The sequence below is a fragment of the Odocoileus virginianus genome, chromosome 12 (genome assembly GCF_023699985.2).
Source record: "Odocoileus virginianus isolate 20LAN1187 ecotype Illinois chromosome 12, Ovbor_1.2, whole genome shotgun sequence".
Classification (NCBI taxonomy): domain Eukaryota; kingdom Metazoa; phylum Chordata; class Mammalia; order Artiodactyla; family Cervidae; genus Odocoileus; species Odocoileus virginianus.
In genome coordinates, this window is record NC_069685.1 from 65,212,382 (window position 1) to 65,233,781 (window position 21,400).

Consider the following 21,400-nt stretch of genomic DNA (forward strand, 5'->3'; position numbering starts at 1 on the left):
GAAGATCCCACTTGAGGGTTGACTGGATGGTGCACAGTCTTAGACCCAACTCTCAGTCTCCGCTCAGGAGCCCTGCACTTGGTTGTATCATGTGCAAGCCTGCATCTATGCACATTTGTCAAACGGGTATGAAAAGTAGGAAAGGAACCTTTCTGAGTGGATTTCTCAAGGCCAAGGCAGGAAGTAAAGATATGATGATGAAATTTTATTTTGACGAAAACAGTTGATCTCGGTTTCCTGGTGGAATGGCGTCAGGGATGGCATAACAGCTGTGTCATATAAGGGAATGAAAAGAGACCCAGCTTTGTAGATTGAGAGACCAGGGTTCAAGTTCCCATTTGTACCTCTTATTTACGGTATGCCATGGTGTAGCTTCTCTCAGCCCCAGTTTTACCATCTGTAAAATAGAGAAAGTTACAGCTGCCTGGTATGTCAACTTAGCACAGGACTGTATGTGCTCCGTGTTCTCCTGAATATTTCCTGCCATAGTCTACCACCACCGCTTTTGTTTGTTTGTTTGTTTTTATGTCTTGGCTGCACCACGCGCCACATAGGACCTTAGTCCCCCGACCAGGGATTGAACCCACGCACTCTGCCTCGGAAGCAGGGAGTCTTAACCACTGGACTACCAGAGAAGTCCCTGCCACCGGTTAATAGGAGAATGTGAGTGTGTTGAGACAAAAATCTCCACGCAGCGGTGTTCAGTCTCTAACCATGCAGGCCATGACAGGACTCAGCAGTCTGCCTTCGGGTAAGCTGGTCCCACCCTGGAGGTGGTGTTCAAGGTGAGGACTGTCCCTAGGTCTGGGGACACTGGCTGGCCAGTGGTGGAGCTCAGATAAAATGACTGTTCTCCCCAAAAGGCAAAGGCCGCGAGGGGCTCTCTGTTCAGGGAAGCCCTTTCTAGGAGAGGGTGTGTGGCTGTTCCCGGAGGTTCTCCTCTCTCTGAGACAGGGTTTTCTTCCAACAAGGGTGTGTCTTCTCCCACCTCTGTCCCACGCGCCCCGTGGTCACAGCAGCTGACCCTGGCTGGGAGCCCGTTGCAGGCCAGGCTTTCCTGCCCAGCCTCCACCCTCATGACAGCCCCGTGAGATGAGAACCATTACCACACCTGGGATACAAGTGAGGAAACTGAGGCCCAGAGAGGTTCCATCACAGGTGCCTGAGGTCTGACCGCGGTCCACACCTCTCCAGCACGAGGAGAGGGCCCCCAGCGAGCTGATGGCGTGGGAGGGGGCCGTCATCACCAGGCTCACGGTCCGGTGCCCCCTCCTCATGCTGCGCTGGCAGCACTGTGCTGGCAGGAGGAGGAGGGATGAGCAGGGGTCAGGGCGGGCCGGACAGAGTCCCAGCAGGCGAGGGGTCAGCGTCCGAGACCTTCCCTTCCCAGCCCACCGGATCGGCTCATCTTCATGCCGGGGCAGGGCCGGGACAGCAGTGGCCGAAGTCGTGAGCAGAGCTGGGCCGGGAATGGTCCTTGGAAATCAGCAACACTGACCTCCCCGGATACAAAGAGCCTGAGGCGCTGAGAGGGAATGACTCATCCTTGGGAGGAGGGTCTTTATTCCATTTCCCAGGGTAAAAGCCCCCCTTAACTGACCTCTCTGGGGAGCCTGGGGTTTGCTGGTGGCTCTGTCAGAAAGGGCTCCCTAAGGCCCAGGGGCCTCTGCGATCCCAGAGACGACCCGCGTGGGCAGCTCCCTCGGGCCCGGCTGCCCGGCCTGGGAAGCCGCTCCATCTGGCCTCTGTTGACCCGTGGGTGCGTTTGCAGACTGCACTCATTTCCATTTTCTGGGTGACGAGGTAGTTTATAGGTTATTCAGTTGAGTTAGTTAGTTCCCCTGGCTTGAGGCCTTCCTCTGAAAACACCTGCTCCTAACAACCTGGGCACCAGGCATTGATACAGAAAGACGTCCTTGTTGCCCATAAACTCAAATTATTGACGAAGTGCGTGGGTCTCTCAGAGCTTCTTTACATACATGCCCTGTCTCAACAGTGCCTTAGTAAGTGTACCCATGAGCTTGCTTTTTTAAGCAAGCATTAAATGGCATTTAATGAGGCTAAACTCATGGCAGCCCCTGCGAGCCCACTGCTCTTCCTGGGCTGCCATTATTGGCAGTCACTGGCTCCTGACCTCTTACGTCTCCTGCCTTGAACCTCAGCCCCCGTGAGTCTCGACTCCCCCTCTCTTACCCCCCCGGGCAGGCTCTGTCTACTTTCCTACCGCACTTCCTCTGGCTTCAGTCCGTCCCTCCGGCCACGCTGCCGCTGCTCTGATTCAGCTCCTCATTCTCCACTGACTTTCTGCCGGAGCCTCTGACCAGCTGCCTCCCCGCCTCGGGCAGCCCCCGTAGACGCCCCCAGTGTGCTTCCGGCAGACTCATGTTTCAGGAACACCGGTTCTGCTTTTGTTACCGCTCTCCCGACAGACGTTCCCTGGCCCCGTCCTGCCTCCAGCATGAGGGCCGATGCCTCCGGCCAGCCCAGCTCCTGCACTGCCCAGGGCAGGGCCAAGGCCTCTCGTGCAGCCCGGCCCTCCTCCTCTCCCGGGCAGTGGTCCTCCCGACGCCCGGACCCGTCCCTTCTCACCCCCGCCGCCTCCAGGCCCAGCGTCAGAGCTTCCTGCTCTCAGCTGCCCTCCCTCTCTGAGTTTCCCTCCCCGGCCTGGACCCAGAGCACAGCGGCTCCGTCATCCGTTCAATTACAGGGATCAGCGGAGCTTCGCTTCGGGTCAGATTCAGAGCTGGGCACCAGGGTTGCCAAAGAGAGTGGGCCGTGGGTTATATTGTGCACCGCACCCACCCCCCATGACCAAAAGATATGTTGAAGTCCTGACCCGCAGTACCTGTGGATGTGGCTTTATTTGGAAATAGGATCTTAGCAGGTATAATCAACATGAGGTCAAGAGGGTGGTCCCTAATACAATATGACTGGTGTCCTTACAGAAAGGGAAATTTGGACTCACACACACACAGGGGAATGCCATGTGAAGATGGGGGCAGAGACTGGAGTTATGCTGCGCAGGGCAGGGGCTCCCAGAGGCCGGAAGAGCCAAGGGGGGAACCTCCCCTGCAGCCCTCGGCGGGGCGTGGCCCTACAACAGCTTGGCTGTGGGCTTCTAGACTCCAGAATTGTGGAGAATACATTTCCGTTCTTTGAAACCACCCAGTAGAAAATGAATACAGTGAGTCCCAACCCTTCCTGGCCCAAGAGGTGCTGACTGTTTGCAGGGGGACAGAAGCATCCTTTTGAGTCTGTGTGATGGGCGCACAGAGAGATGCGCCGTTGTGATGGGAACCCCGAGGAAGGGCCCTCCTCCAAGCGGTGTCCCATCCCCTCTCCAGGTGGAGAGCGGTCAGTAAGGCTCCCTCGGGGAGGCCCACACCCCAGTGTCCAGAGGTGACAGGAGCCAGCCAAGCGGGGGAAAGGGAGGGCATCCCAGGACAGGCGAGCAGAGGCTTGAGAGGGAAGGGCAGCCGGGCGAGCCGGGGAGTGGGGAGCTGGGGGCCGCTGAGGCCCACAGGGCTTCGATCCTGGTGGGCTGTGGTTGGCTAAGGAGTTGGAACTTAAAGCTTGCTGCTGTGGGTGTCAGGGAACCACAGAAGGGAGGTGACAGGGAGCAGATGGTATTTTCAGTAAATGATTTCATGGTGGCAGGAAGGATGGATCAGAAGGGGTAAATGAAGCTGAGACCTTGGAGGTGAGCCAGGGGCTGGAGAAAAGGCGTCTAGATTTGCAAACTGCTCTGGATTTAATACTGTCAGGACCCGGCGGCCCTTCAGATGGTGGGGTTCAGGGAGAGGGAGAGACCCCGGGAGCTGCCTCAGGTCTCCAGCTTGGTGCCTGAGGACGGAGAGAGAATTGTCTGGGGAGGGAAAGCTTGCACTGAAGGAACGGAGGAGAGGGGCTGGGCTCAGCTGGGGGACACTCGGCTGTGGAGGTCTGGAACTTGGAGGGGAGGACTCTTCTGAAGGTCCAGACGGGGAAGCGTGAACAGGGAGATGGGACTTGGCGCCCTGGCCATGGGCACCACCCCTCGGGCCCAGCCTGAGCAGGAAGAGGACAGGGCGGGACCGACTCCTGCCTGGGAGCTGGGGCAGAGGAGGCTGGAGGACAGCGGGTGCGTGGCAGTGGGCCAGGAAGCAGGGGGCGGCCGGTGTGACCTGGGCCGGCCACAGGAAGAGCCCCAGGAGGGCATCACAGCGGGCATCAGGAGGCTGCGCTCGGGGGCGACTCTTCTGAGCAGCAGTGTGTCCGTCAGCCCTTCCCTTCCCTGCATCTCTGTCTGCGCTGCCGACCACACCCTCCCTCCTCCTCTGGCACCTCTTCCCTGAGCCGGTGCTGGGGGCGAGGCCTGCCGCCGGCCTGACAGGTGCCTGAGCCCACTGCCCCCCACGCCCGGCTGCAGCCGTGTCCTTCTTTGCAGGGCCCCTCGCCGTGGGCGGCCCTGCCGCTCCGCCTCATGGGGATTGTGCCACGGGTGCGGCGGATGCTCCAGCCCCTCTCTGGCTGCTGCCTGCCAGGTTGGTCCGTGTGCGCTGGTGTGCTGGCTTTCCTGACGCGACTCCCGGGCCCTCCTGCTCCCGAACCCGCTCACTCCTCCTGTGCCTGCCCTTCCACCATGAGAGAGGATTCTGGTGCACTCTTTCCAGCGATGGCTGGCTGAGAGATTGCTTTAGGTTAGGAAAGGCAAGACTGTAAAATATTTAAATGATTCCAGAATATATTGTCTTGGCCAAAAAGTTTCTTTGGGTTTTCCCTGTATGGCAAACCTGAATGAACTTTTTGGCTAACCCAACTTAACAAAATTTAGGCATCCATCATTACCTCCCTACGCCTCACAGCCTGCTAAAGAGATACACACACCCACTTTTTTTTTTAAGCAGTGGTCCTTTCTCAGCTGTCCCCGTGCATTCACAAAGCCATGAGTCCACAGGCACCCACGCACACATGCTTGCATGTACATATATGAGGTCATATCTGCATAGTGACAAGCAGCTTGCTTTTTACCTTACCAGTATGTTTTGGAGATCTTTACATGTCAATACAAATAGGCATATCTCACTTTTTTTTTAAGTTTTTTTTTTTGTGTGTGTGGACCATTTTTGAAGTCTTTATTGAATTTGTTACAATATTTTCTGGTTTTATGTTTTGGGTTTTTGGCTCTGAGGCGCATGGGATCGTAGCTCCCCAACCAAGCATCAGACCTGCACCCCTGGTGAAGTCTTAACCATTAGACCACCAGGGAAGTACCAGGTGTATCTCATTTTTAAAATAACAGCATGGGAGGAGGAAATGGCAGCCCACTCCAGTATTCTTGCCTGGGAAATCCCATGGACAGAGGAGCCTGGCGGGCTACAGTCCACAGGGTCGCAAAGAGTCGGACACGACTGAACAACTAAACAGCATCATCATCCTTGGTTTCAAACATCTTACTAAGCTTTTTCTTCATGAAATTTTATAACACACATATGAGTAAATATATGTGTGTATACTTTTTATGTCACATGTCACAATTATTGATATATGTGGTTGTTTTTTGTTTTATTTTTGCTTTTGTTATCTTTAAAAATAAAAAAATATAGCTATAATTTCTAGCTAAAAAATAAAACAGTAACAGTATGGGATTCTGTTGTTGTTCAGTCACTAAGTCACATCCAACCCTTTGCGACCCCGTGAACTGCAGCATGCCAGGCTTCCCTGTCCTTCTGTATATCTTGGAGTTTGCTCAAATTCACATCCGTTGCGTCGGTGATACCATCCAACCATCTCATCCTCTGTCATGTGTCATAATTTGCTCATTTTCCTCCTCTCAGACAGTTGCTTTCTTTATCTTTTACTATTTCAGGGGGTCCTCTAGAGAGCCTTCTGCTTGTCCATACGTCTTTGTGCACGCGTGCCGGTTTTTCCAAAGCATAGATTCCTAGGAGTGGAATTGCTAGGTTGCAAGGGCATGGCCATGATAAATATCAATAGACACTATTAAATCGTGAGCCCCCCCAAAATGCATAGATTTATATCTCCCAACAGTGTGAGTTGTCCACAAAATCTACCCCATCGTTCTTTTTACTCTTTGTTACTCTAATGGGCAAATGAAAAGGCATTTCCTTGCTCTGTTTTGCATTTCTATTATTACCAATGAGACTGAATTCACCTTTTTTTTCTGTTTATTGGCCAATCATATGCATTTTGTGAGTTGTATATTCATATTCATTGCCATTTTACTATTTCGATGTTTTTTTTTTTTTCTTTTGATGCTGATATGTAGGAGCTTGTTTTAAGTCATGGTTATTTCTCCTTTGTTGGATATATATTTTTGCAAGTGTTTTCTTTTCCTTGCTTATCTGTTTATGGCAGCTGTGATGCCATGGAATTTCTAACATTTATATTGTACGATCTATTAATCAGAGTCTTGTTTTTAGTACCAGAGGGGGGAGAAAAGGAGTTTGGAGGTTTAAAATGTCGCATTCTCCACCCTTCTCTGGCTCTTCAACTTTGAACAAAACCCCCAACATCACTAAACTTCCGTTCTGCCGGCTGTGTCACAGAGCTGTCTATCCTTCCCGGCCTCCCCTGCCCTGAGCCCTGCCATGAGGGTCACAGGAGAAGCTGTCTCCTGGGCTTCACGGCCATTCTGAACTTCAGTTAAACCGATGTGTCCATGGACGTTGACAGCCAGGCTTCTGATACAGGCCTCATCCGCGCCAGTGGTTTTCAGGGTGCCAGGACCCTGCCTCTGACTTTTCCCAGGTGGTGGTGGTGGTGGTGTTCAATACTTATTATTTATTTAGATGCGCTGGGTCTTCGTTGTGGCATGCGGGATCTTTCAGCTGCAACGTGTAGAATCTTAGCTGGGGCATGTGGGATCTAGCTCCCTGACCAGGCTGGAGCCTGAGCCCTGTGCCCTGGCAACACAGAGTCTTAGCCACTGGGCCAGCAGGGAAGGCCCTTACCAGGTGTTTCTTGAGTGCCTGCCCGACACTGGTGATGTCACCTCATGGCTCTGCAAAGGAAGTGTGTTCGTTTGCTCAGGCTGCCATAACCAGATACCGCAGACTGGGGGCCTTAAACCACAGAGGTGAATTTTCTCACCATTCGGGAAGCCAGGGTCCAAGGTCAGGGTGTCGGGAAGCACTAGCTTCATCCTCGGGCCTCTCTCCTTGGCTTGTCTGTGGCCGCCTTCTTGTTTCCTCACACTGTCATCCCTTGATCTGTGTCCCAATCTCTTCTTTTTATAAGGACACCGGTCACGTTGGATCAGGGCCCGGTATATGACCTTGTTGTACCTTAATCACCTCTTTAAAGGCCCCATCTCCAAACAGACTCACATTCTGAGGTCCGGCAGATTTGAATTTCAACATGTGAACTTGGGGGCACAATTCAGCACGAAACAGGAAGACAGCCCCCTGCGGGATGAGCATCGGGGAGCCGGGGCTCCCGCTCTTGCTTCCAGTCACCCAGGGAGCGGGCTGCAGATCCCAACTCAGACCATGCATCTGACCCCCCCGGCCCACACCTCCCCGGGGGAGCCTGACTGCCGTGGAGACTGTCTTGGCTCCTCTGCCCTGACGTCCTGCCCACTGGTCCCCGGCCTCTGTGTCTGCCATCCTGCAGCCTCATAACTCACGGTCCCTGAGCAGAATAGCTGCTCCCAGCTGACTCTGCATCGCCTTTGTCCCCGCAAGAAAGGATTTCATATAAGAATTCACTTTTTTGATCGCATCTTGTTCAACTTTTGTTCTTGTGGGAAAGACGGCACAGTAAGACAAAGAGCATCTGGAATACAGGAAACTCCCCAGTGACCTCACACCCTCACAAAACTGTTCCTGATGTTTGCACGTCCCCTTCCCTTCACCCCTCAGCACAGACAGTCGAGTTTCACAGCTTCAGCATCACCTTAAACAGGGCCCGTCATGCTCTGCCCTTCTCACACCACATGATCACTATCAGTTTCCCTGTCTTTACAATGACGACTTTAGTGGCTGCGTAATATTCCACTGAGTGGCTGTGCTCTAATGGGTTGAATCTTCTTCCAGTTGTTGAGTGTTTGAGTTTCCCATCTGCACTTTTATAGACAGCCACGTAATGAATGTCTTTGTACTGAAAGCTTTTTGCTTCTCTTGAATTGTTTCCTGAGGGAAAATTCCCAGGAGTCGGATTACTGAATTAAGGACAGTGGCATCATCACAGGCCTTGATGAGCTAGGATGTCTCTTTATGGAAGGAGCCTGCACTGCTCTGCACCACTGACGATGAGTGAGCACGCCCGCTTCACTGTACTCCCACTGGCATCAGGTGTTAATTAAATACGTGTTTGACCATTTTAATATACTTAAAAGGGGACCTGCCTCAAGGTGGCTTTAATTTGTATTCCCTTAAATAAGCAACAAAGATGAAGGAACATTCTGTGGTAGATTCGTATTTTCAACTCTTTGTTGTCACTTTCTTTTTTAAAATATTTATTTATATTTATTTTTTGGCTGTGCCAGGTCTTGGTTGAAGCTTGCAGCATCTTTATTTGAGGCATGCAGACTCTTAGCTGCAGCGTGTGGGATCTTGTTCCCTGACCAGGGATCGAACCTGATCTCCCTGCATTGGAAGCATGGAGTCTTAGCCACTGGATCACCAGGGAAGTTCCTGTTGTCACTTTCTTAAAAAAAAAAAAAAAGAAGAAGAAGAATTGGAGACTATACAGATGGATATTAATCCCTTGGGAATCCTAGCTCTTCTTTGGTTGTCTTGAGGAATTTGTTGCTAAAAGTATTACTTTGATTTTGAGAGAAAAGGCCTCTTGGTCAATAACGAACACAGGCAGTGGAGTGGGGCCAGGTCATTCCAGGGAGCAAAAGGGGCTGAGAAGAGGCCACGTCCTCAGAGTGACCTGGTGGGACCTGATCCTAATTCTCCAGCCGGTCCTCAAGCCACCCACCCCTTCCCATAGCCCCTGCTCACCCCAGGGCAAAGCCCGGCAGGCTCAGCTCCCTACCTCTGGCCCCCACCTCTTTGGCTGCCTCTCCAAGCAGGTTGGAGTCAGGCCCAGGTGGAATCTGTCCCTGGTGGAATCTGTCTCATTTCTTCCTTCTTTCAAACTGACTTGAATGGTGCGCTCTTCCCCCATTCCATTTTTCTGATCTAAAATAATCAACGATAAATTGAAAAAAATTTTCCCCCTTGGAAGTTTATTTTAATTGCCTAGCAACACATTGCCATAAATTGCTCTCAAATTAATTCTCTGGCTTCAGTGTGGAATTCTTTATTAATGATGGTGGCAGTCAGCACCTATGCACAGCTGTTGTTAGAACACTGCTTTTTTTTTTCATTTATTTTTATTAGTTGGAGGCTAATTACTTTACAATATTGTAGTGGTTTTTGCCATACACTGACATGAATCAGCCATGGATTTACATGAGTTCCCCATCCCGATCCCTGCTCCCGCCTCCCTCCCCTTCCCATCCCTCTGGGTCTTCCCAGTGCACCAGCCGTGAGCACTTGTCTCATGCATCCAACCTGGGCTGGTGATCTGTTTCACCCTTGATAGTATACTTGTTTCAACGCTATTCTCTCAGAACATCCCACCCTCGCCTTCTCCCACAGAGTCCAAAAGTCTGTTCTGTACATCTGTGTCTCTTTTTCTGTTTCGCATATAGGGTTAGCGTTACCATCTTTTTAAATTCCATATATATGCGCTAGTATACTGTATTGGTGTTTATCTTTCTGGCTTACTTCACTCTGTATAATGGGCTCCAGTTTTATCCATCTCATTAGAACTGATTCAAATGAATTCTTTTTAACGGCTGAGTAATATTCCATAGTGTATATGTACCACAGTTTTCTTATCCATTCGTCTGCTGATGGGCATCTAGGTTGCTTTCATGTCCTGGCTATGATAAACAGTGCTGTGATGAACACTGGGGTACACTTGTCTCTTTCAGATCTGGTTTCCTCGGTGTGTATGCCCAGCAGTGGGATTGCTGGGTCATATGGCAGTTCTATTTCCAGTTTTTTAAGGAATCTCCACACTGTTCTCCATAGTGGCTGTACTAGTTTGCATTCCCACCAACAGTGTAAGAGGGTTCCCTTTTTCTCCACACCCTCTCCAGCATTTATTGCTTGTAGACTTTTGGATAGCAGCCATTCTGACTGGCGTGAAAGGGTACCTCATTGAGGTTTTGATTTGCATTTCTCTGATAATGAGTGATGTTGAGCATCTTTTCACGTGTTTGTTAGCCATCTGTATGTCTTCTTTGGAGAAATGTCTGTTTGGTTCTTTGGCCCACTTTTTGATTGCATCATTTATTTTTCTGGAATTGAGCTGCAGGAGTTGCTTGTATATTTTTGAGATTAATCCTTTGTCTGTTGCTTCATTTGCTAAGAACACTGCTGTTTTAAAGGGCTTCATTCTTGAGACATCCCCACAAGGAGTGTGTGTGCTAGACAGACCCTCAGAGAACTTGGTCCTCCAGACAGCACAGAGAAGGTCAGTGCTTCTCTTCTGCAGGCCGAGCCCCTCAGCAGTGGTGAGCCTGGGGCCCCAGGGGGACCCGGTGGTCCCTGCGCCCCATGGTGGTTGAAGGTTGTGGCCCACTTGAGTCCGAGCTTGCCCCTGTGGGACGCCCAAGCCTGCGCTCCCCTCTGCGAGGTCCAGTCAAGGTCCAGACAAGGGCAGAGGGGCAGGGCCTGCATGGTGCTGTGCGTTAGAAATGCATTGTGCGGGGTCGGGGAGCGGGGTCAGCGATGGGGTCAGCGGTGGAAGGCTTGGCAAGGCCAGAAGGCGGTGTGGGTGTGGAGACTGAGCCCAGTAGGGCTCCCGGGAGTGACACCGTTGCTTTCATCCATGGACTCATTGATCACCTGATTGATGTGTTTATTCCCGGGCTCACTTATTCAGTGCACACCTGCCATGTGCTGAACCCCGCTGGGGGCTGAACGCAATGAGAAAAGACCAGAGTCTCTGCTCTCCGGAGCTCACAGTCCGGCGTGGGAGACGGGCAAGCAAACAGGAACCTGCAGCAGGGCACGCCAGGTCCCAGGAAGGAAAGAAGCCCCCGGGCGTTCTGGGAGCCCAGACTTGAGAAAATTCCCTGTGGTCATGTTATCTTTAACATTTCCTTGTACACATGGTCACAGCTATGTTGCACGATTTGCCTTTTTCCTCTCAGCAGTTTGTGTTTCAGCGCAGCTTCTTATTTCCACAAAGTCATCACATACACACTTCTGAATGGTACCATGACATTCCGTGAAGCCTGCTGTCAGGCTCCTTGGCTGCTTCGAGGGCTTTGCAGCACTTGGCCTTGCGCTCCTCTCCCCGGGGGGGAGGGTGTGGACGGGGTTATGGTTTTTATACAGCACGGCCATATGTCCGCCCCCACAGCACCTCACACCAGCTTCTGGGCACCTGTTTCTCCATTGCCTCCGGTACTGGGATGAACAACAGATCCACCCACCTACCAACATACGGACACGTGTGTTAGGATTTTAGTTGAGTGGGTGTGTGCGCCATACTACTGAGCAAGTTCAGGGAACATGTCAGAACTAGACTCTGATGAACAGTGTTCTGGTAGCAAGTGGAAGCGGGGAGGCCTGCCTCTAGGGAGACTTGCAGCCACTGCCACGCTAGTGGGACGCGACAAGGTGATCGGTCACCGTCAAGGTGAGAGCAAACCAAAGATGCCGAGGTGAGCAAATCAACCGGTCTTGATGGGAGGTCGGAGAGAATGGAGAGAGCTTAGAGGGAGGCTGCAGCTGCCTCCAGGGTTGCCAGCACGGAATGCTTGGGGGTGAGTGGCCCTCAGGAAGGGCATGGAGTTAATGCCTTGTTCTTAGAAAGTCACATTTAGAGTGCTGGGGGCCATTCCATGGAGCTGTTCAGGAGATGCCCTTGATGTGGGAATGCAGATGGGGGCGGGAGCAGGGCTGGGGTTCAGCCTCACCCACACGATGTTAGGAGGCAAACTTGGATGGGTGGCCGGCAGAATGGATGGCATTAGCCACCCGTCGTCATTTGCTTAGTCTCTTGGCCTTCTCACTGTTGGGCCAACTAAGACTTTTTAGCTAATGTATTTCCTTCTTTCTTTAAAGAAGAAATGTATTTATTTGGCTATGCTGGGTCTTGGTCAAGACATGCAGGATCTAGTTCCCTGACCAGGGATGGAACTTGGGGCCCCCTGCACTGTTAGCATACAATCTTAGCCACTGGACCACCAGGGAAATCCCTGTATTTCCTTCTTTGAGGCCAAATTGGCACTCTTCTGAGTACTGGAGAAGCTAGGTTGTAGATTTTTAAGTATTTCACATGAACAGAATCTGATCATTGTTGATATGATTTATAATGTAAAAGAAGTGTGTGTGTGTGTGTGTGTGTGTGTGTGTGTGCATGCTCGGTCATGCTCGACTCTTTGCAACCCCCAGACCCCACCAGCCTCCTCTGTCCATGGAATTTCCCAGGCAAGAATACTGGAGTGGGCTGCCATTTCCTCCTCCAGGGGGATCTTCCCCACCCAGGGACTGAACCCACGTCTCCTGCATTGGCAGGCAGGTTCTTTACCACTGTGCCACCAGGGAAGCCCAGAAGAACTATGTACAAATGGAAGAACAGTGCCTGCGTTTGCTTCAGTAGGACTGCATGAGTGTCTTCAGTATTCACCTTTACTATTTTAGTTTCCTCCCCGCTGCGCTCTGTCCCCTGTCTTCTGTCGGCCAGGCGTGGCTTCAGGTGGGGATGGACGGGTCAACGACCCCAGTGCTCACCGGCTGTGATGACAGCGCCAGGCCCTCAGCCCCTCTGCCTCCCGTTTCTCAGCTCTGCACCGGAGGGCACAGCTCTGCATTCAGAAGATTCTTCCAGCTCCGAGTCCATGACCCTCGGAGTGTCTGGTTCAATACCCTGGGTTCACTGTGTACATACATCCTGTGAAAGTCTCCTGTATGTTCATGCGCGTGTCCCAGAGCATCCAGCACCCTGCTCCCGTCTCACCTCATCTTTCCTCGTGAGGCGCCTGGGGGCCCAGGGAGCAGCAGTCTGCGCAAAGGACCCCCACAGAGCACGGTTCAGGGTGTGGACTCCGAGGTCAGCCAGAGCAGGCCGGCTCCAAGCACGCTGATCCCGTACGTCAGAGCCTTAGTTCCCCCATCTGTAAAGAAGGTGTTGAGGAACCCATCCTTGGGGATTAAGTGCAGAAACTCAGGGAATGCAGGCAAAGCTCACAGCCCAGCATTCAGCACTGGGTCCCTGGTGGCCATTTGCATCACTGTTATGCTCTTCATTTTCTAACCCCAACACCAAGGCCCACCATGGTTAAATGCCTTATTCCCCCAGACCCGTGAACCTGACATGATCACGAAGGATTCATTCTTTAGGTAGGAGAAGGAGCAGTTGCTTCAAAGGCCCAGAAGGGAAGTGTTGACCCACCACCACCTTCCCTGAGTCTATTACATGTTACAACAGGAATTATTTGAAAACCTTTAAACTGGTGAAAATTGATTCAGCTTCAATAAATTGCATTGGATGGTGCTCCCCTGAGGTGATGGTGTTGAGGAGGGCTTGTTTGGGGAGGGCGCAAAGGCCAGGACACAGTCCCAGGGCTCGACGGTGGGAGCGACAAGATGTGGGGCGGGGTGAGGTGGGGGCTGTGGCCGGCGACTGGGGCTGGCCCCAGCTCGGACTGCTTTGTGACCACTGCATTCTCGCCAGGATGGCACTGTGGGGACAGGAGGAGCCTGCTCAGAGACTTGGAGACCTCTGAGCGGGGAGACTGATGGAGTCTGGAGTATATCGGAACAGGTGCTCTTGGGAGGTTGTGAAGCTGGAGACACGCTGGGTGGCTCTGGTAGAGTCCAAAGGCAAGACGAAGGGCAGTTCAGCCCAGGCGGCAACAGCGGTGGTGGTGACCAGGGGCCGGATCCTAGCTGCCTGCCAAGGGCGCAGCTGTGGGGATGTGCTGACCACGGGGAGGTGGGTCTAAGGGACGGAAGGGTCAAGGACGACTCCATGGTGTCTGTCCACGTGTGAGCAGCTAGGAGGATGGCGCCGCCACTAGCTGAGGTGGGGACCTGGGAAGGATGGGGGCACAGGTCTAGGGGTGCCATGGGGAGCTCAGATGTGGACAGTTGGTTTATGATGCCCGGTCAGACATCCCACGGAGAGGTCCTGCAGGCAGCTGGACGGGAGCGTTGTGTCTGGAGGGGTCTGAGTGCCTGCAGCCCTGTGGTGGCAGCACCAAGGGAGGCGGGCTCCCTGGGGTCCCGCCTGGTGCCTTCCTCCCGGACAGTAGACAGGTGGCTGCAGGTGGTGGGACACAGGTGCACCAGCCTCCCTAGCAAGTCTCAGAGAGTGTTAGGTAGTTTCTCGGTCGTGTGGGACTCTTTGCAGACCCCACGGACTGTAGCCCACCAGGCTCCTCTGTCCATGGCATTCTCCAGGCAAGAATGCTGGATTGCGTTGCTATTTCCTTCTCCAGGGGATCTTCCCGACCCAGGGATTGAACCCAGGTCTCTTGCATTGCAAGTAGATTCTTTACTGTCTGAGCCACCAGCAAGTCTCAGAAGTGACCCCGATATCCTGGAATTACCATCACCGCCCTCCCCCCAGGAGGTGGGGGTGGGAGGGGAAATCCCCATTTCCCACGTGCCCCTTGTCTCTCAAGGGCATCTTTACTTTTGAAATAAAGCAAAGCCTAGCGGCTGCTGCAGAAAAAAACACCTTCGCTTGGGTTTTCATATTATAACATGACGTTTCAATGGGGGGGCCTGCCGGTCGCCTGGGTCTCCGCTGCCCCGGGACGGCCGCACGCGCGGGCAGGCGGCGTGCCGGCTGAGACCGCGCTCCCGGGGTGGGGGTGCCGCACTGCTCGCGCTGCGCCCGCCCCCGTGGCGCCGACGGGGTTAACGGGCTCAGCGGGCTCTGCACCGGGCGGCGGGCGGCCGGCGGGCGGCACTGGTGCATTGTGGTCACGCGGCGCCGGGACCCGCGAGTGCCCGCCGCCTCCGCCGGGCGGCCCGCCGAGCTGCGCGCGCGTCCCTGCGAGCCCCCCGGGGCGCGGCGCCATGTAGCGCCCGGCCGCTCGGAGGCCGCCCAGCCGCGGGGATGAAGGGACGCGGCTGCTGGGAGACTGCCTCCGTGCGCTCCTTCTGCAGCTCCGGCTGCCTGAATAAATTTAAGAAGGGTTAGTGCTGCCGGGCTTCCACCGGAGGCCCGGTTCCCCGCGCACGCCCGCCGGGTCGCCCGGCTTGCTGCATGACCAGTCCCCGGCGAGCCTCTGATGTCACTCCCTCGCGGCGTGGGGAGCACGGGGAGACTCGGGGAACCCCTGTTCCGGTTCCCTGCCAGCGGGAGCTCCGAACTCGCTTTCCTCACCGGGTATTTTGGAGAGGGGGCTGCGGCTAGAAATGTGTCCATGATTAACCTCTGCAAAAAGGAACTGAAATACAGTCCAGAGCCTTCTGGAAAGAAGGGCGAAGTGGCGGCCTTGTTCAATCCACCCACTTAGCTCTCCTGCTCCAGAGTCTGCTTGGGGGGGGCCCGCGTGCTGTGGCGCCTGGGCAGAATTCCTACTCTGCCCGGAAGGGCTTCTTGGCTTCCCAGGGCCACCTTGCATTGGCTCTGCTCAGTGCATGACCCCCTCCCTCCACGTTTGCCTCTGTGCAAGCTGCTACAGACCAGGAGAGCAAGTGGCCGCCTGGGATTGAGTGAGCCCTGAGGATGCTGTCCCCCCAGGCACGGTGGTCCTGAATGGCAGTGCAGGCATAGTGGCCTGAGAGCACTTTGTTAGCAGTGGGAGTAAAAATTTCTTAGTTGTCTTAAGGTTAAAGCCTTGCAAACTTCTTAAGTTCCTTAGTGCCATTTCTGATGCTCGAAGCCTTCATTATTGGAGATTTTGCATGAGTGAAACTTCTTTGTTTTCTTTCATGAATGTTTCCTTAATGTTTATGTTATCATTTGAAACTGGGGGAAAATTGGGATTTTTTTGACCATGTAGACCTGAAAGACACAGAGGGAGTTAATTTCACTTAACACCAATTTATTAGAAACTGGCTCCTTTTAGGAATTAACACCCTCTGATCTGTAATAGACCTTTTCATTAACTTTGCCTGCTTGACTGATCACACTCACGGCTTCTGAAGGCCCAGGCCCAGCATAGAGCTCATTCCGGGAGCCAGTTCCCAAGCCTCATTCCCGGAGCCACATTTAATCTTGCAAACTCACCTGAAAACACCATCTGAAGTCTTAGGATGTTTGTAATTGTATGCATTTTAAATTTATTTCTTGGGGAATTGATAACCACAGCTCCGTCTTGAGAATCCTTTAGAGAAAGTTGCAAGTGAATTTTGTCCAAAATATTGCCTTCCAGTTTTAGAAGATTGGTCTTAATTTCTAGTTTTTATTCTGGATGTAGTGTCATTTCTAATGCAGCTTTGTTCTTTACGCAAAGTTTAAATGATGTTCCTGTTATCAATTTGGATGGATTTATTCTGAGGGTGAATTTTAAAGCCTGGAAAAAAAAAAAAGGTTCATATCAGTTAAGTGTTAAAATTGTTTTTCATCTACCAGCCTGGCTGATGGTTTTCTCGGTTGCCATTCTCCAGAAGATTCACTGCTAACGGGTGCACTGGGCCTGGTGTGCGCTTGCGTTGTGCTTTTGTAGGAGAGATGCTCACGTTTGTCTGGAAGCTCAGGTGACCAGGGCCTCTGTACTTGGAGAGTGGTGACAGGGTAGCCCCTTTGGTTGGCGGAGCCCTGCAGGCCAGGCCTTCCTTCCTACCCCTCATGGATCCACTGTGCACGGTGGGTCTGGGAACGAGGCACTCAGGACAGGTATGTCTGGCACGGTGCTGGGAGCAGGGCTGGCTGTGCTGGGCAGAGGAGGCCCAGGAGCCCCCATGGCCCAGGGGCAGCCAGCAGAGTGTCTCCCTTGGGCACCCTGTGTCAAGTGGGCCTAGGAAGGCCAGAACGGAGGAGTTTTCAGGAGAAACTGGAAATCTCTGTTTTTAAAGGTTGGCCGAAAAAAATTTTGAAAACCCTCTTCAAGGTCAAACAGTGTGTCTGCGGGCAGGATAATGCCTGATGAACATTACTGGAAAGAGAGGGGCGTGAGAGAGACAGATCTGGGGGCTGTGGGAGGCCTGGATGGCTGTCAGCTCCGGGAGGGGGCGGGGTGGGTGCTTCCTGACCCCTCACCCCTGGGCGTGCCGGACACAGGCAGGGGCCCTCGTCCCCAGCTTGCAGACGGGGTGAGACTGGTCTCACGTCTCCCTTCAGGCTGGAGAGGTCACTCCAGACAAATTTCCCCTTAGAACAGGGTCCCAGTGAAATTGCCCAGCTTTGTGCAGGCTGGAAGGGACCTGGGCTTGCCGCCTGCCCCGGGGGACTAAGCCTTGAGTTCCCAGCAGTGACTGATTCAGTGGCGGGACAGCGTCTGGGCTGGTGGAGGCTCTGCACAGGGGCTGGGGCTCTAGGGTCCCTGCAGGGTAGGGGGGGGCAGGGGCCCTGGGTTATCGTCCTGACTCTGCTGGGCTCTGTGACCGCGGGCCAGGGTCTGCTCCTCGGCGGGCCTACTCGTGGGCCCCTGTCAGCGAGGGCAGGAGTGGGTTGGCAAGGACCTGGGCACAGGAGGCAGCTCACCAGCGGGCAGTGGTGTGTTCAAACCCCACCACTTGCCTGACCTTCAACTAGCTTCTGAGCCTTTTTTTTTTTTTTAAGATTTTTTTTTTAAATTTTCACTGTGCTGGGTCTTCGCTGTGGTGCGCAGACTTTCTCTAGTTGTGGCGTGTGCGTTCAGCAGTTGTGGCCTGCTGGCTTAGTTACTCTGACGCATATGGGATCCTAGTTCCCTTCAGTTGCAGTTCAGTCGCTCAGCTGTGTTCGACTCTTTGTGAGTCCCTAATCAGGGACCCAACCTGTGTCGCCTGCATCCACTTGCCCTGCCTCCTGCATTGGAGGGCAAATTCTTAACCCCTGGACCGCCAAGGAAGTCCCCTGAGCCATTTTGGTTTTTAATTTCCTCGTCTAAGTTGGATGGCACTGACTTTCCTAACAAGGTGGCCGGGAGGTTGAAATGAGATAATCCGTGTCCATACCTACTAATCAGTCAGTCTGTCTATCTGTGTCTCTCTTTCTCTGTGCTTCACAGACAGGTGCCTCAAGTGCGGGAAATGCCCTTTCAGGGTCATTGGTAACCTCTGAATTCAGCCCCAGGCAGCTCACTCCTTTGCTTTCTGTGTGTGCGCACGGGTGTGTGGAGGATTTCTGCATCTTTTTTGGTCAGAATGCAAAGCCATGACAGTGCAAAATATAGATTCTCCTCACCCTGGCAAGGCAGACTTACCCGGGGTCAGGGCCAGGCGGCCTTGGGCGGCCCTGTGCATGGCACTGCTGAGGGGGCCACCTTCTCATCTGGGGCCTCAAAGGGCCCCCTGGGTGCCCACCAGCCAGCCTCCCCCTTCTGACTTCTGGCCGCACTTTTTGCAGCGGGTTGAACTGGGCTTGGCAAAGACTAGGTGGTGTGTCGGGGAAGCAAGAGGCAACAGGGCTAAGTGCCAGGAGCTACAGACTGAGAATCTGCTGGGCTCAGGGGAGCCTGGCCTGAGCAGAGCCTCAGTGAGAGGGGCCAGGGGTCCAGTTTCTGGGGCAGAACCTGCTGATTGTAGAATGTGGTGACTTGGGGGAGTTCCTTTTTGAAAGAGGCTGAATGCCAGGAGAAGTCTCAAAATGTGTGGCTGTTTTTGAGTCAGAGCGAAGAGCAGTGAATGGTAGGAGAAAACAGAAGAGCCTGTCTTTTCCGTTTAGCAGAACGTGGTCCGGTGGCTGTGTGGGACCCGCGGTGTCCACAGCCCGGTGACCGGAGCTGAGCCCCGGGGGGCCGGGCGTGCAGGGCCAGCCAGCGTCCTTCTCCCCTCCACACCCGGGTCCCCGCTGGGAAGAGACAGATGACAGGGAACAGCTCTGGCTGGCCAAACTCGGGGCACGGGAGGTGCCCGGATGCCGTGGAGAGGAGGTCTGTGTGTGTTCACACAGCCTGAGGGCACAGGGGTCCTTGGGCTCCAAGGGGCAGAGAGGTGGGCAGGGCATCAGCACGGAGGGCCCTCCGTGGGCAGGTAGCTAAGGGTGGGCTGCGTGCAGGCTTGTCCCGGTGGGGGAACAGCCTGCGGGTGGCGCTGTTTTGGGGGGCAGGCTGACAGGGCGCTAAGGGCAGGGGGAGGGGAGGAGAGGGAGGGTGGGCAAGGGTGTGCCTGTTCGTGAGGGCTCTGGAGGGAAGAGGGTCACGATCTCTGCCTCTGGGGCAGCGGAGAACAGAACCCGGTCAGGCACTCAGGCCGTCCCCTCGGGCAGCAGGCTGACAGCGAGGAGGGGACTGGCAGCGTGAGGTGACAAGACCGTGACAGGTCCCGGGCTGCCCCGGCCGCGGTTCTGTTGTCATCAGTGACCTCACGGAAATGGGGGTGATGTGCTCTTTCCGGGGAGCTGGTTCATTTCACGTTCACGGGTGGGCGTGCCAGGCTGCGGTGACCCACTTGGCGCCCATCTCTAGGAAAAGGCGCCCCTTCCTCAAGATTCCTTGCTTCCATGTGTCCTGAGACTGTTGTCATATTCTGGTTTGTCAGAGCAACACCCTTTTTCTAATTCGCTGGATGTGTGTTAGGATAAAAACAAGCTCCCAGCGTCTGTGGTGAACGGAGCCTCCTGCAGTTGTGCAGTGCACAGCCTGCTCAACCATACACAACCGCTCTATTTGTATCGACGTGGATGAGGAGCAACGTTTGGCTGGTCCTGAGGGTGACACAGTGCCCTCTGCCACCTCCAGGCCAGGAGAGAGTGGATGGACTCCCCAAGAGCCAGGCCAAGCCAGGTGACCCCGCATGGGGTCTGGAGGAGGTCAAAGTGGGAGCCAGACTTGGAGTGGTCCTGGGAAGCTGGGTTGGAGGGGCCTCCAAGCCACTGTGGAGACAGGGGCAGCCTGAGACTGGCTGCGCACGGTCAGGCTTGAGCCCCGAGGCCCCTCCTACCCAGGACTGAGAGGTCAGCTCTGGGTTCATCCCCCTGACCTCATCCGGGGCGTCCTACAGCTCCCAGCACTCACTCCTGAAGACATGAGTCAGTACCCCCCACCCCGACACCCAGTCTTCCTGTAAAACACCAGTCAGCTCAGACCGGCCGGCAGCAGCATCTGATCAAATAGATGAGCAATATGAATAAAGATGAAGTTATGGGCCTCGGGCTGCCAAAGATAAATTTCCTTTTATGTCCCATTTCCCTCTGACGTGTGTGTGGTTACGCCTGACGCACATCTTCAGGAATAGTAGCTGCTCAGGCTGGGTGGTGTGGCAAGGCTGGAGATGGACCCGCCCCCACCCCCGGCAGCTCTCCGCGTGCTGGCCTGGCGTGCACCGCGTCCGTGTGGTCCTTGTGGGAGCTGGTCAAAGAACATGTTTTTCCGGAGAGGCTAGAAGTGACAGCTGGCCAAGCCCCTGGGTACACCCCTCCGCCTGGGATATTTTTACATTAGAAGCAGTGTAGTTGCAGTTTGTACAGGATGGGGCCCCTGGAGCTTGGCTCTTACCAGGTCATTAACCATTTGGCAGCTTACTAACCTGCATGATGAAATTCCCGCCCCAACCCTGTCCCCAGCACACACACACACACGCACACGCTTTGTTCATGGTCAGACTCTGAGTGTCGTCTGGTCCAGTCCTCTGCACCCTGTACATTCAGTATTTTTAAGGGTTATTTGGGCATCCCTGTGGCTCAGCTGGTAAAGAATCCACCTGCAATGTGGGAGACCTGGGTTCAATCCCTGGGTTGGGAAGATCCCCTGGAGAAGGGAAAGGCTACCCAGTCCAGTATTCTGGCCTGGAGAATTCCATGGACTGTATAGTCCACGGGGTCGCAAAGAGTTGGACATGACTGAGTGACTGTCACTTACTCACTAAGGTTATTTACCACGAAGGCAGCAATTCCAGATGTCCAAGATCATGGTATTTCCATATCTTCATTAGCCCTCATGCCACTGTTTTCAGGTCTTTGTATTAATGTTTTTCTTTTCTATGAACGTCCTGTTTACACCACTGAAATACAAAAACATCACCATTGTCACAGGGCTGTACATCATAAGCACTTTCTTATGTTATCACAGGCGTAATGTGCGTCCGCTGAATGGCTGAGGAATGCTTTTCCTTCTGTTAGACATTTCCCTTCTTCCCTGATAGTCTCCAGAGCCAGACTGCCACCTGAGCGTCTTTGCGGCATGTGAAATTTTTGTCTGCTGTCTCGTCCTGGGACACACTCCCAGGACTGCAGTCACTGAGTCAAGGGCTGTGACAGCTTCCATCTGGCGCCCCGTTGCCCTCGGCCAGAGGGTTCTGGTTCGTGATGCTCTCAGGGCTGTGAGTGACGATGGTCTGCTTCTCCT

The 21,400-nt window shown here is 53.8% G+C and overlaps 1 protein-coding gene across 3 annotated transcripts in view; it reads left to right on the forward strand.

Annotated features, from left to right (window-relative positions):
* The window catches only part of OSBP2 (oxysterol binding protein 2), a 119,496-nt gene that overhangs the window by 51,042 nt on the left and 47,054 nt on the right, over window positions 1-21,400 (forward strand). The window contains exon 1 of one of the 3 annotated variants that reach the window (XM_070475582.1): window positions 15,067-15,160. The exons of the other annotated variants lie outside the window; for them this stretch is intronic. Coding sequence (XP_070331683.1) covers window positions 15,082-15,160 — 79 coding nt within the window. The 5' untranslated portion in view covers window positions 15,067-15,081. Of the gene's footprint in view, window positions 1-15,066; window positions 15,161-21,400 lie in introns of those variants that run through there. 3 annotated transcript variants of the gene reach the window in all.